The sequence below is a fragment of the Poromitra crassiceps genome, assembly GCF_964638095.1.
Source record: "Poromitra crassiceps genome assembly, chromosome: 25".
Classification (NCBI taxonomy): domain Eukaryota; kingdom Metazoa; phylum Chordata; class Actinopteri; order Beryciformes; family Melamphaidae; genus Poromitra; species Poromitra crassiceps.
The window spans coordinates 17,120,417-17,135,803 of NC_139649.1; the positions used below are offsets into that span (position 1 = coordinate 17,120,417).

Here is a 15,387-nt window from a genome sequence, read left to right on the forward strand (position 1 = left end):
GGTTAAATACATGAAATGAGATTTGTGCTTCACAAAAGTTTGTGAAACAGAAATGTTTATGTTCAGCAAGATAATCTTCACAAATTGAAGTGTACCGTAAATTCCGGACTATAAGCCGCACCGGTGTATAAGCCGCACCTGCAAAGTTGACTATTTTTTTCTTATATAAGCCGCACCGGACTATAAGCCACGGGTGTTTTAATGGTTTTTTTTTTTTTTTTTTTTGTGTTTTAATGTTTAATTACCATATGTAAGGGTTCATGCACAGAGGGGATTGTCGGGAAAGAGATGGCTGTTTGAGGAAGCTCCCATTTATTAACATTTCAACAAAACAACATAACACAACACCACCTGTGTTGTTATTTACAGTGCACACAGTGTCATACAGTGTCATACAGTGTGGTGAAAAGAGGGCAAGAGAGGAAATTAAAACAGAAGTGGATTTATAGTTAGAAAGAGTGCTAAAAAAGAGAGATTTTTTTTTTTTTTTGAAAAAATCCATAGATAAGCCGCACCGTTATATAAGCCGCAGGGGCCAAAAAAGGCCAAAAAACGGGGGAAAAGGTGCGGCTTATAGTCCGGAATTTACGGTAAATGTGTTGTTTACGTGATTTTCAGAAAACGCTTCAAAAGTCATAAGAGTGGTACTCATTTGTGAAGATAATCTTGCTGAACACAAACTTCGCTGTTTCATAAACTTTTGTTAACCACAGACCTTATTTCAAGCATTTAACTGAAATCCCCATACAAAAATCCCATTGCCTTTCATACGCAAGAGAGTTAAAGCTCAGTGGCCGGACCCAACATGCCACAGTTTTTATTGGCAAAGTAACGTTAGATTGAGGTGACACGTTGAGAGGTGAGAGAGTAGGAAGCTAGTATGAGGAGAGAGATCATCATTATGAAGCCAAGCTGTTAAACAATCTGCCCCAGATAGTGTTACTGCCCCAGCCTGCCCCCAGGTGGCCAGATAGTGTTACTGCCCCAGCCTGCCCCCAGGTGGCCAGATAGTGTTACTGCCACAGCCTGCCCCCAGGTGGCCAGATAGTGTTACTGCCCCAGCCTGCCCCCAGGTGGCCAGATAGTGTTTCTGCACCAGCCTGCCACCAGGTGGCCAGATAGTGTTTCTGCACCAGCCTGCCCCCAGGTGGCCAGATAGCGTTTCTGCCCCAGCCTGCCCCCAGGTGGCCAGATAGCGTTTCTGCCCCAGCCTACCACGCCACAAAGTGCAAACTTTTGTTTTCTTTAAATCATCACATCATTTATTTTCTCTTCCATTTCCTTCCTCCTTGCTTTCGTTTTCTTTACCCCGTCCATTCAGGCTGACTGACTCAACACAGTCATTAAGGTCCAACACCACACTAACCCTAACCCGTCCAGGCAGGCTGACTGACTCAACACAGTCATTAAGGTCCAACACCACACTAACCCTAACCCGTCCAGGCAGGCTGACTGACTCAACACAGTCATTAAGGTCACACACCACACTAACCCTAACACCACATCCACTAGCGTCACACTTTGACTACTCCTTGGTTTCTCTCATAACGTACAGTAGGCTCAGTCAACCCCCTGCCAGTCGCACACGCCATTCTCAAAGCTACTACTTTTTCATTCATGTATCAAACACAATAAAACAGTACTCGCCTGAGGACATGAAACATTTGAGCATGTGACTCTAGTTCTTTTGCATTTCAACTCAGACAAGACAGGACACTGCTTTCAAGTCTGACATGTACCTAGATTTGCTAGAAAGATGAACCACATTTCAGCTTTTTGCCAACTAAGTGCTGCTTGCTGATGTCACTAGGTGGAGTCTACAGTATTGATGATGTCACTAGGTGGAGTCTACAGTATTGATGATGTCACTAGGTGGAGTCTACAGTATTGATGATGTCACTAGGTGGAGTCTACAGTATTGATGATGTCACTAGGTGGAGTCTACAGTATTGATGATGTCACTAGGTGGAGTCTACAGTATTGATGATGTCACTAGGTGGAGTCTACAGTATTGATGATGTCACTAGGTGGAGTCTACAGTATTGATGATGTCACTAGGTGGAGTCTACAGTACAGTAGTAAGGATCAGAAACACAACAGCATTATGCCGTGAGCTTGTTACAATTCAAAATACTTGCTACCAACAATTCACTAGCACCGATATGAAAATGTTGGCCGATACCGATATTATCATTGCTGTTATAATAATCTTATAACATTGCTGATAACCGATATTTACCGATGTCGATATGATCTCTATAAAAAACACATTTTTATAATAATACAATTTTGTACATACTGAAAAACACGTAAAGACTGAATTTGAAAAAGTAATGCATTTCTTTATTTCGAAAACATTTGGAAAAGCCCATAAATCATAGATTTACTGGATTATTTCATCTCAATGTGAAAAATTTGGCTCATACCGATAACCGATATTAACATTGCAACATCGGACCGATGCCGATATGTTAAAAAATGACTAACATCTGCCGATACCGATATGATTGCCGATATATCGTGCATCCCTACTACCAACAATTCAATTGCTATCAACCTAGTGACCTCATCTAGTTGGTGAAAAGCTGAAATGTTCATCTTTCTCGCAAATCTAGGTACATTTCACACTTGAAAGCAGCGTCCTGTCTTGGCTGAGGTGAAATGCAAATGAACTAGAGTCACATGATCAAATGTTTCCTGTCATCTTTAAACCCAAGGTTGTTGTCCGTCGAGTCGGGCTATTTATATATATATATATATATTAATATTGTGTCGTTTTCCAATTTCCAGCCATTTTGTCATACCAGAGAGCCTATACTTTCTGTTCTTCTGGATGTGTAATTATGGGTTTCCACCCATATCCACAGCAGAGGGCGCTGTTTACTCGCTGGGAAGCGGAAGAGCAACAACGTCCATTTTCAAAGGAAAAGACAATGACAAAAACGGCTCGGTATTAGAAACTACGCAATATTTAAGAACACAAATGCCCGACTGGACGGACGTCCACCTTGGGTAGTACTGCTTTTGTGATTGCTATATGTGTGAACAAGCACCAATTGGCAACAGTTGCGAGCACACATACGTGAGTTTCCCAAATGCAGAATGGCAGAGGAAGCCCACCCTACTCTGGCCTACTGCCAGCCTGCATTTAGAAATTTCAAAACACACACACACACACACGCAGACGCACACACACACACACACACACACACACACACACACACACACACACACACACACACACACACACGTACACACACACACACACACACACACACACACACACACACACACACACACACACACACACACAGCCTCCTAGGATGGAAACTGTGCCCGCTGAAGGGTGGTGAACTTTTTGTGGACCGACCAACCAATGGCCAGAGTGACTTACAGAGCTGCTGGTTGGAGCTTTGAGAATTCACAGGGGTTGGATTAGGGTTATGGTTAGGGTTCACAGGGGTTGGGTTAGGGTTATGGTTAGGGTTCACAGGGGTTGGGTTAGAGTTATGGTTAGGGTTCACAGGGGTTGGATTAGGGTTATGGTTAGGGTTCACAGGGGTTGGGTTAGGGTTATGGTTAGGGTTCACAGGGGTTGGATTAGGGTTATGGTTAGGGTTCATAGGGGTTGGGTTATGGTTATGGTTAGGGTTCACAGGGGTTGGATTAAGGTTATGGTTAGGGTTCACAGGGGTTGGATTAGGGTTATGGTTAGGGTTCACAGGGGTTGGATTAGGGTTATGGTTAGGGTTCACAGGGGTTGGATTAGGGTTATGGTTAGGGTTAGGGTTCACAGGGGTTGGGTTAGGGTTCACAGGGGTTGATTGAGACTACGAGAGAAACCGACGACTCGTCAAATTCTAAGGCTACACATCCTCCTCTCCCACCCAGAGCCATATAGATCCACAAGCAACACATGTGTTAGGTCATTCCCTGCTAACGGGCCAATCGAGATGCTCGCTCTGAAACTCATTTCCTGGTTGTAGACCAGTCACGTCCCGGTTCACATCATGTGGAGCGCTAGTTGTCGTATTGATCTCAATGTTCTAGCACTATCTATATCTCTCACCACTGCTATTTCTCTCCTCTCAGACAGAACGTGCACTGAGACAGACACCTTGATGAAATGGATAAAGCAAAACAAAAACAAACAAGTCTTTTTTTCTTAGACTTTTTTTCTTCTTTCTTTCCCTTTTGTTGTCGTTTGTTTTTCTCTCTTTCTCCTCTCTCTCTCTCTCTCTCATGCTTTCCGGCGGGGACGTGCGGCCCTTGGCCTTAGTGGTAATAGGTAGGGGACAAATAACAACGCCGTACATTCTAGTCATCCCAAGCGAAGGTGATTATCGCTTCATAGAGGCAGACTCTTTTCTTTCCTATGTCCTGTTTTTTTCTCATCACACGCCATCGACACTGCTTCCTTTTGGTTTGCCCCGCCCCCTTTGGTTTGCCCCGCCCCCCCTGCCTTCTCTCTGCTTAAGTTTGAACCCTTTCTTTCCTTCTCATCGCCATCTTACTGCATTTGTTTGCATGTCTGCTCCGCTCCCGAGTGTCGCTGGCTGTGTTTGAATCTCCCTCTCTCCTCTCTCTCTCTCCCTCGCACACACACGCACGCACGCACGCACACACGCACGCACGCACACACACACACACACACACACACACACACACACACACACACACACGCATGCACACACACACGCACACACACGCACACACACACACACACACACACACGCACACACACACACACACACACGCACACACACACACACACACACACGCACACGCACACACACACACATGCACACACACACACACACACACGCACACACACACATGCATGCACACGCACACACACACATGCATGCATGCACACACACACCCCCACACACACACACACACACAAACACACACACTGACACTGCTGTGACACATGCTGCGTACTGTACATGCACAGTCTAGCCTGAGTATTGGGACACTGAGCTCATGTTAGCCTTTTTTAACACTATACTGTACAATTAATGACGATGTCCTGTGAACTGAAGAGGTCACAATATGTGGAGACATTGTGTATGACATCATCAGTGGGTATGACATCATCAGTGATTTAACGACACCACTGATAATGTCAGTATTCGGCCATGTTAAATAATATGGCTGAATACCCTGTGCAGTCCACTTCGCTGGGAACTACCAGCCCGATCGGAAAGCAGGCATTGTGACATTATCAGTGGTGTCATTAAATCACTGGTGATGTCATAGGGGTTGTGACATCATCAGTGGTGTCATAAATCCTTCCCTGCTGAGGCTATAAATTGTTATTTATTGCCCTCAATGTGAATTGAAACAATGATTGTAACACAGAAAGGCTAATCTAGCTTTACCAACCCTGCTACACATGCTCTTTTCTAAAGGTATAAAACACATGCTCTTTTCTAAAGGTATAAAACACATGCTCTTTTCTAAAGGTCTGCCTTGATTCTTCCGTAAAGGAACGGTGGCAATTCAAATGCGTGTCCTTCCTACAGAGATGGAAAACCCGAGAAAGGATTTATAAACCTATCTACATAGCCAACCCCTGTGGAATGTATTGTTCGTAAAGGGTATTCTTTTCAAAATAGTTAGTATTCCCCTCCCGTGATAGACTACCTCTCCAGAAATGCATTACAATGTGTTGGAAACAAAATGTTTAAAGGTTTCCCTCATTGAGTGCGTTTACATGCACACAATAAACTGTTTATTAGCGGATGTCTGGAGTTACCTGATTATTCAAGTGGTCATGTAAACAGCTTTATCCGTTTATAGTCATAAACGGGTTAAGAGAAAACCGATAAACACACATAGGTTTCTGGCCAATAACCGGTCTTCTCTCTGCATGTATACAGCATAACCAGCTTTCTTTTGGGTTTATACATCTGCGCATGTACATGAGGGAAATTGAGGTTGCAAGGCCAGTACAGAAAATGATGCATAATCATCTACAACAGTCGACAACAATCAAAGTGTAAAAATGGCGCATGCAGCAGCACTACACTTATCAATGTCAGTCAAAATGTTTTCATGCATTCACACTTTTTTACTTATGACTTAAGCCCAATTTATGCTTCGTCTGCCGACACTTTTGAAACGGTCGCCGACAGAAATGAGGACTTGAGTCGACACTTTCAAGTGTCGGCGAGCAGTGTCTGCTACCTGGTGAAATGTCTAGTGTATCACGCAAGTCTGATTGGCTATATAGACGGCACGCGCTTGACTTCCTTGTTGTTCCCAGAGAGAGAGGAGGTGAGCTGTGTGGTTGTGTTCTGTTTATATGCGGCTGCAGCCAAGTACGTTACATCTTGCCTCCGAGGTGGTTTCACTGTGCATTTCGTTCCCTCTCTTCTCTTGGCTGTCTGCAGCTGCTGATAGCGTTCGAGTGTCACGTGACCGTTGAACCGAGGCGAACGTCCTCTGAAGTATAAATGCAACACCATGAGCGACACTTTATTTTTCGTCTGCGACCATGTGCTGAGCGACACTTTATAATAAGTATAAATTCAGCTTTAGTCTCTCAAGCCAGACTGTCTCTTGTACATTCTGTGAAGGCATCTATACAGTCTGTTTGCCCACAAAGCCTGTTTGCCCACAGAGTCTGTTTGCCCACAGAGCGCTCAAAGGAAGTTGGGGGGGGGGGGGGGACGCTTCAGGCTGGAGGAACTTCAAAGTCCTCTCTCTCTTCCTCAGTCTCTCCCCCTCTCTCTCTCCCTCTCTCTCCTCTCTCTCCACTCTGTACTACACCTTGGCAAGTGACCGCAGGAAGCCAGCTCACTGTTTATCCCAGGCCACACTGTCTCACCCTAACCCAAAATCAACTGCACAAACCGCAACCGAAATGTGTTGAAACACATATACAAAAATGGATGCGGAACTTTTTGATACTTTTTTTTTTTGACAACGTTGTCATAATTTGATATACTAGGGATCGAGCGCACTATGCACGCATGTCTCAGTGGGACTTCTCCATTGGTTATGCCTATATGTCTCAGGGGGTCTTCTCCATTGGTTATGCCTTCTCCATTGGTTATGTCTTCTCCATTGGTTATGCCTATATGTCTCAGGGGGTCTTCTCCATTGGTTATGTCTTCTCCATTGGTTATGCCTTCTCCATTGGTTATGCCTGTATGCCTGGCACCTAACTCACGGGGGCGTCACACTCTGCCATTGTCATCCATAGACTAGTATCGCACATCAACTTCAATTCCCATTCCCATTAGTCCTGAGGTCCATTATAATTGGTTTGCAGAGTTGTGTTGGAACTGACTCTCGTGCCATGCAATAGTGATGCAACGTGTTGCTTGCTATCTGTGCCTGCGCGCGTGCGCGTGCGCGAGCTGCGTGTGTTTGAACTGCAGAAGTGAAAGGTTGAAGGAATGACGTCTGCATTATCTTCATCATCGACCTGCCTCAAACGAACACCCACACCTACACACACACACACACACACACACACATTCACACACACACACACACACACACACACACACACACACACACACACACACACATTCTGCACCACCTATCGTCCTCCATTTCCATAGAGCTGGCATGGCCATGGGGGCGTGGCCATGGGGCTGCTGGCTGGTTACTGAGTGAGTTGGCTCTGTGTATTTGCAGTGGATTGAGTCAGACTGGTAAAGCAGTTCAGGCTCTGTGTATTTGCAGTGGATTGAGTCAGACTGGTAAAGCAGTTCAGGCTCTGTGTATTTGCAGTGGATTGAGTCAGACTGGTAAAGCAGTTCAGGGGTATTTCTAGGTGAATATGCAGCAGGGGTGTGACATTTTAAGGACAATATCTCAAAGATTTCCATTTCGTTCTCTTTGGTGACACCTATGGCGATGAGGTGAGGTGAGATCCAAATAGTGCTGCATTATGTGACATTAGTCAGTTTGTTCGGCCATAGTTAGTAACCACCCGTAATGCTAAAACATTAGCTACTTACTTCACACAAGAGTTATCAGGAACCTACAGTAACCTACAGAGTGAGTCTATTGTGTTAGCTCCGCCCACCCTGTGAACCTACAGTAACCTACAGAGTGAGTCTATTGTGTTAGCTCCGCCCACCCTGTGTCACCACAGACACCAAGTTCATAAATGCTGTAATACTGAAAATACAAAGGCTTCTATCAATGGGCCATAGGCTCAGTCACCATTGTGTTAAGTCAGTCTGTGATAGATAGTGACTTAACTTTTTATTTACATGCAAATCTTTGAGATGATCACTTTAATTTAGCAACAACGTGTTTATGCTTCTTTCTAAAAAGGGTTCAACGGCCCAGCTTTGTTGCTGTCCATTTTTTCACATTTTTATTTTGTGTCATAAATCAATGTCATTGGTCAGCCTTCACGTCTGTCTGTGGGTTTTACCACATGTAACCAGTGGAAAAGCATTAAAACAGTCTTGTGACTAAGTCTCGTAACTCCATTCGCCCTCAAACTGTCCACAAAACCTCAAAGCTCCGCCCCTGCCCCCGTCTCGAGGCAGCGAGGCATGAGGAAAGCAGGCACGGTAAACCAGAACAGAGCAGCACCGTTTATTTCAGACTTCTTTTTGTTTATTTCTGGCTTCGTCTGACGTAAATAGATCAATAAAATGTTTTTGAATTATCCCTAGGCTGCAAACTCATTTAAAATGGGGCGGCTGTGGCTCAGGAGGTAGAGCGGGTCGTCCACTAACCAGAAGGTCGGTGGTTCGATCCCCGGCTCCTCCAGTCCGCATGTCGACGTGTCCTTGGGCAAGACACTGAACCCCAAATTGCTCCCGATGGCTGTGCCAGCACCCTGCGTGGTAACCTGCCGCCATCGGTGTGTGAATGGGTGAATGTAGACACATTGTAAAGCGCTTTGGATAAAAGCACTATATAAATGCAGTCCATTTACCATTTACCATAAAATGCAGATCAAAGTGGTTTCTGACAAGACTAATGTTAGCGTTAGTGAGGGGCTGTGTGCCCCCGAGACGGTGCCTCTAAGTCGGCATGGGAGCAGGCTGGCTGCTGGAGGAGCCGCCTGGAGGAGAAGCCTGGAGGAGCCGCCTGGAGGCATCTGCACACACCTGTGTTCTCCAGAAGGCGAGCTGCTGTGTGAGGCTGCTGTGTGAGGCTGCTCGCCCCGGAGAAAGTGTCTCGAAGTTGGACTGATAATCCTGTAACTCCATTTGAGCTTATTCAGGTAAGATATGAATAATATAATGACACATCCAGCGAGTAACTGACCATAATGAAGACGTGCCAACTTTGATGACGTGGTGTTCAGTATTTTAAGAACACCTAGTCTCACCAGAAATGGAATGGAAGATGGAAGATGGAAAAAAGCTGATATCGTTGTTGTTTTTTTTCATTTTCTGAAAAGTTGTGCTTTTGGAGATATGAGATTTCCACCCGACAGCGACGATTGACGATTGTGTGACAGAGTCTGGCTCTCAAAATAGGATCAAGCTCATGTCTAGTCAATCCAAACCTGCCACAACAACACAGAACGTCCTTGCCCAGAATTATCAAACGAGAAGACAAACAGAACGGGAGCAGCCTACCTGCGACAGCCTGGGCCGATGACACCCAGACAGCCCGGCTTGTATGGACAGCCCAGTCGGTCGTGTGGAGGCCAGATTCAGGCTGCCTCCGCTCATAAGACGCTTAGAAAGAAAAGTCTCACACACACACACTAACACGTGAAAACAGAGGGAAAACTACTAGGAACAGGGGCTCCAGAGAATCCATGGCTCGGCTTCAATCACTGGCAGAGGGGGGGGGGGCCTGCGCACCTGAAATGCCACGGATATAATCTCTAAGCCACTCCCCCTTCCTGTTTGATCCTCTGATGCAAAGACGTAAATTGAAATATCATAAATAAACAAGGGGGTCCCTGACAATCACATGTCAATCATATATCACCCTGTAACAATTGTAATTGAACAATGTTTCACTTCCCTCCATCTTGCCTGGACCGAGAGAACTTCCAGGTCCAAATGATGTCATAATTACCGTACTTTCCGCACTATAAGGCGCACCTGAATATAAGCCGCAGCAGCTAAATTGCATGTTTGTTACATATATAAGCCGCACCGGACTATAAGCCGCAGGTGTTTTAATGTCTTATCAGCGGAGACCGTTTTGAGTCCTTACCCTCATCGTCATAACACAGCCAGTTCTCCATCTTTTGAAGCATGATGTTAGATTACAACGAGCTAGTTGTGTGGCTTAGCCTTCCAAAATGTTGCCGTTAATTTTTTAGAATGTAATACATAGAATTGGGAACGTTACATTCAATTTCATTCAGACTGTCTTTCTGGCTCAATCGCCGCCATTTTTCCCCCGGAGCGAGGGAGGGTGGGAGGAGGGAGGGTGTTTTACAGTAGTGGCTGAGAGAGCGTAGTGGCACAGTGCTCCAATCAGGTCGCGAGGCACATTTTTTGCAACATCATCCAATCAGGGTCTGTCTGTCTTGCTCTCCTCCTGTCTCTCGTACCAAAATCCATAGATTTAGGAGGTCCCCTAGTGGCCGTTCGCTGTACAAATCCATAGATAAGCCGCACCGTTATATAAGCCGCAGGGCCGAAAAATGGGGAAAAAGCCGCGGCTTATAGTCCGAAATTTACGGTATGTAATTTGGTCCAGGAAGTTCTGCGAATGAAGGTAGAGAGAACCGTGACAGTTTAGTGACACCATGGCACAACTGCTCCATGACATCATCATTATTACTTCTCCTATGGCAAGTATCCGTTGGAAAGTTCTCTCCATCTATGATCTGCCCCCTCCCCCCCCCCCCCCCCACACACACACACACAAACAACCTTCTCATCTGCTTAACAGCCCTTAATGGAAGCACCTGATTCAAATTTTAAACTTTTTAAAAGTTAGAATTTGCACAAAATATGGATGGAGACACAGCTAGAGACAGATTCCAATGAGAAAAAAGGCTCAAACCCAGGAGAGTTGGAGAGAATGACAAAGCCAGCCGGAAATAAAAACACAGACAGAGCCAGACAGAGCGAGATGTTCTTGCCTTTTCTGTCTGCTAGCATAGCATTGTGTATGCAGACAGGTGTACCTCCTCGCTCTCCACCATGCGGCGGGCGAGCTAGCGTAGCATTGTGTATCCAGACAGGTGTATACCTCCTCTCTCTCTACCATGCGGCGGGCGAGCTAGCATAGCATTGTGTATGCAGACAGGTGTACCTCCTCGCTCTCCACCATGCAGCGGGCGAGCTAGCATAGCATTGTGTATGCAGACAGGTGTACCTCCTCCCTCTCCACCATGCAGCGGGCGAGCTAGCATAGCATTGTGTATGCAGACAGGTGTACCTCCTCGCTCTCCACCATGCAGCGGGCGAGCTAGCATAGCATTGTGTATGCAGACAGGTGTACCTCCTCCCTCTCTACCATGCAGCGGGCGAGCTAGCGTAGCATTGTGTATGCAGACAGGTGTATACCTCCTCCCTCCCTACCATGCAGCGGGCGAGCTAGCGTAGCATTGTGTATGCAGACAGGTGTATACCTCCTCCCTCTCTACCATGCAGCGGGCGAGCTAGCATAGCATTGTGTATGCAGACAGGTGTATACCTCCTCCCTCTCTACCATGCGGCGGGCGAGCTAGCGTAGCATTGTGTATGCAGACAGGTGTATACCTCCTCCCTCTCTACCATGCGGCGGGCGAGCTAGCGTAGCATTGTGTATGCAGCCAGGTGTACCTCCTCCCTCTCTACCATGCGGCGGGTGAGCTAGCGTAGCATTGTGTATGCAGAGAGGTGTACCTCTTCCCTCTCTACCATGCGGTGGGCGAGCTAGCATAGCATTGTGTATGCAGACAGGTGTATACCTCCTCCCTCTCTACCATGCAGCGGGCGAGCTAGCATAGCATTGTGTATGCAGACAGGTGTATACCTCCTCCCTCTCTACCATGCAGCGGGCGAGCTAGCATAGCATTGTGTATGCAGACAGGTGTATACCTCCTCGCTCTCACCATGTGGCGGGCGAGCTAGCGTAGCATTGTGTATGCAGACAGGTGTATACCTCCTCCCTCTCCACCATGCGGCGGGCGAGCTAGCGTAGCATTGTGTATGCAGACAGGTGTATACCTCCTCCCTCTCTACCATGCGGCGGGCGAGCTAGCGTAGCATTGTGTATGCAGACAGGTGTATACCTCCTCCCTCTCCACCATGCGGCGGGCGAGCTAGCGTAGCATTGTGTATGCAGACAGGTGTATACCTCCCCCCTCTCTACCATGCGGCGGGCGAGCTAGCATAGCATTGTGTATGCAGACAGGTGTATACCTCCTCCCTCTCTACCATGCGGCGGGCGAGCTAGCGTAGCATTGTGTATGCAGACAGGTGTATACCTCCTCCCTCTCCACCATGCGGCGGGCGAGCTAGCGTAGCATTGTGTATGCAGACAGGTGTATACCTCCCCCCTCTCTACCATGCGGCTGGCGAGCTAGCGTAGCATTGTGTATGCAGACAGGTGTATACCTCCTCGCTCTCTACCATGCGGCGGGCGAGCTAACGTAGCATTGTGTATGCAGACAGGTGTATACCTCCTCCCTCTCCACCATGCGGCGGGCGAGCTAGCGTAGCATTGTGTATGCAGACAGGTGTATACCTCCTCCCTCTCCACCATGCGGCGGGTGAGCTAGCGTAGCATTGTGTATGCAGACAGGTGTATACCTCCCCCCTCTCTACCATGCGGCGGGCGAGCTAGCGTAGCATTGTGTATGCAGACAGGTGTATACCTCCTCGCTCTCACCATGTGGCGGGCGAGCTAGCGTAGCATTGTGTATGCAGACAGGTGTATACCTCCTCCCTCTCTACCATGCAGCGGGCGAGCTAGCGTAGCATTGTGTATGCAGACAGGTGTATACCTCCTCCCTCTCCACCATGCAGCGGGCGAGCTAGCGTAGCATTGTGTATGCAGACAGGTGTATACCTCCTCGCTCTCTACCATGCAGCGGGCGAGCTAGCATAGCATTGTGTATGCAGACAGGTGTATACCTCCTCGCTCTCACCATGTGGCGGGCGAGCTAGCATAGCATTGTGTATGCAGACAGGTGTACCTCCTCCCTCTCTACCATGCGGTGGGCCATATGTGGGCTTATGCTAAGTTCAGCTTCCAGCTCCGTCGTGAATCTGCCATCTGCTTCAGTCTGACGCCTGGGCGTCAATCTGACAGGCTGGGGCACAAGGCACCTCACTGTCTGGGGATGGAGAGCGAGAGAGAGAGAGAGGGATTGAAGGACAGGGAGACAGAGAGAGAGAGGTGGAGCGGGAGAGAGAGATGAGGATGAAGAGAAAGATAGATACCAAAGTGGAAGAGAGAGAGAGGTGAGAGAGAGGGCAAAGAGACAGAGGAAAGGGGGGAGAGAGAGAGAGAGGAGCAAGAAAGAGACAGAGGAAACTAGAAAAAATAAAAAGTGAGGGGAGAGATGTAGAGTAAAGAGGAAGGGGAGTAAATAACAGAACAATAACAATAAGACAATAAGAGGGGGGGAGCAAATTAAAACGAGTCATAGATAGATAGAGACAGACAGACAGATAGATAGATAGATAGATGGATAGATGGATAGATGGATGGATGGATGGATAGATGGATAGATAGATAGATAGATAGATAGATAGATAGATAGATGGATAGATAGATAGATACTGGGTTAATACTCCTGTCAAATACATGTATGTTAGGGTTAATACCAGTGGCGGCTGGTGGATTGGAAACAGGGGAGGTAGCTTCGGTGGCGACCAGGACTTCAGATCTAATTTAATGCCTGTTTAACTGGGACTGTAAATTCATGTAAATTCCCTGCACATTTAATGCCTATTTAACTTAGCCTGTAAATTTCATGTACATTCAATTCAATTCAACTCTTATTTAAAGGCCCATTCCGTCGGTTCTGGCGAGAAATAAATGTGCACAAAGTGTTTTTTATTGGCAATGAGTGAATGCGCCTTGACGTAACTTAAAAATCGCGACCAGGGGCGTTTCTCTCCGACCAGCCATTTAGAAGAACGGCTGGTCGGAGCCGAACGAAGAAGATACATGGAAATACCGCATCTTCGGAGGGGTGAACATTTCCCGCCACAGCTAGAGGATGTGACGTCTGCGCGTTCACGAGCCTGCCTCTTGTCCTCATGGCTCCGGCGTAAATACCAACGAAGAAGACGGCTAACAGGAAATGGCTAACGTTACGTTCGTCGCTAGCTGCTAGCAAAAGGAAACAACAACAGACTCCAGAAAAAGTCCACACTAAATAAATAAATAAATATTTATCTAATGAAGCCCGTCTGGCCAGACAGCAGCAATGTGACCGACATCGGCGGGAAACTAGACTCAGGACTGTGTTTTCGGTTCATGAAGGGAACTTGCTGCTTGTAGCTACTGTAATGTGGTTTTGACCAGATAACGTTAGCTGCTTGCTAATGGATTTTCAAGATTCAAGATTTTTATTGTCACTCCGTAGTACAAGTATCTGACCACCTGGTCAGAAACTCTGCTAACATTACCGTCTTGTGTGAAGTAATGCAACCCTAACGTTACTACCGTTATGCTTATGGTCATGGAACATGACCATACAACCAACATGGTGAGTCTGCCTATTATAAACATAACGTTAGCTTGATGCTATACGCGGCTAACTAATAGATTTAGCTATATTTATAGAAATTACCACCAGCCCCACTAATAACGTTATCGTCTTGTGTGGATAATGAATGTAACAGTCGTAAATATGCCTAACGTTACTGTTATGCTTATGAAACATTGTTTGATTGTTCAGTTTGGTCAACTCCAGGCATTAGACGGTACCGTACATACAGGGGAAGCAGGGTAGTTCCTGGCTCACGGTAACGGTAATGTGAATATATATATATATATATCCTATCCATTTCCCCGCAGAATGTAAGCCAAAACACGGCCAAACATGCCACAATAACGTCCGATAATTAATCCAGAATCCTTCCTGGCCACTGCCTATTTAACGTCTATTTAACTCAGTCTGTAAATCTCATGTAAATTCAACGTAAACTCATATTTATCATCCACAGAACACTTCAACACTCGTGTACATATTGTATATATTTACTCGATTTGATTGCACTTGCAACTTTGTGATTGTCTTTTGTTACTTCTTATCTCTGTATATTGATATGACCGCTACGCTGCATACATTCCTCGTATGTATCTTGCATACTGTGGCAATAAAAGTGATTCTGATTCTGATTCTGACACACACACACACACACACACACACACACACACACACACACACACACACGGCGCGCTGCAGCAGCATAGCTCAGATTAGTAATCCTGTCAAACACACCCAGCCATGCTAACGCTAATCCACAGAGGAGGAGCCTGCAG

At 46.5% G+C, this 15,387-nt stretch overlaps 1 protein-coding gene across 1 annotated transcript in view; it reads left to right on the forward strand.

Moving 5' to 3' along the window:
- Nucleotides 1-15,387, forward strand: part of ptprt (protein tyrosine phosphatase receptor type T) — a gene marked incomplete at its 3' end in the record, with an annotated part of 413,231 nt that overhangs the window by 193,613 nt on the left and 204,231 nt on the right. The window contains exon 15 of the mRNA XM_083660558.1: nt 4,280-4,336. Coding sequence (XP_083516684.1) covers nt 4,280-4,336 — 57 coding nt within the window. The remainder of the gene's footprint in view (nt 1-4,279; nt 4,337-15,387) is intronic.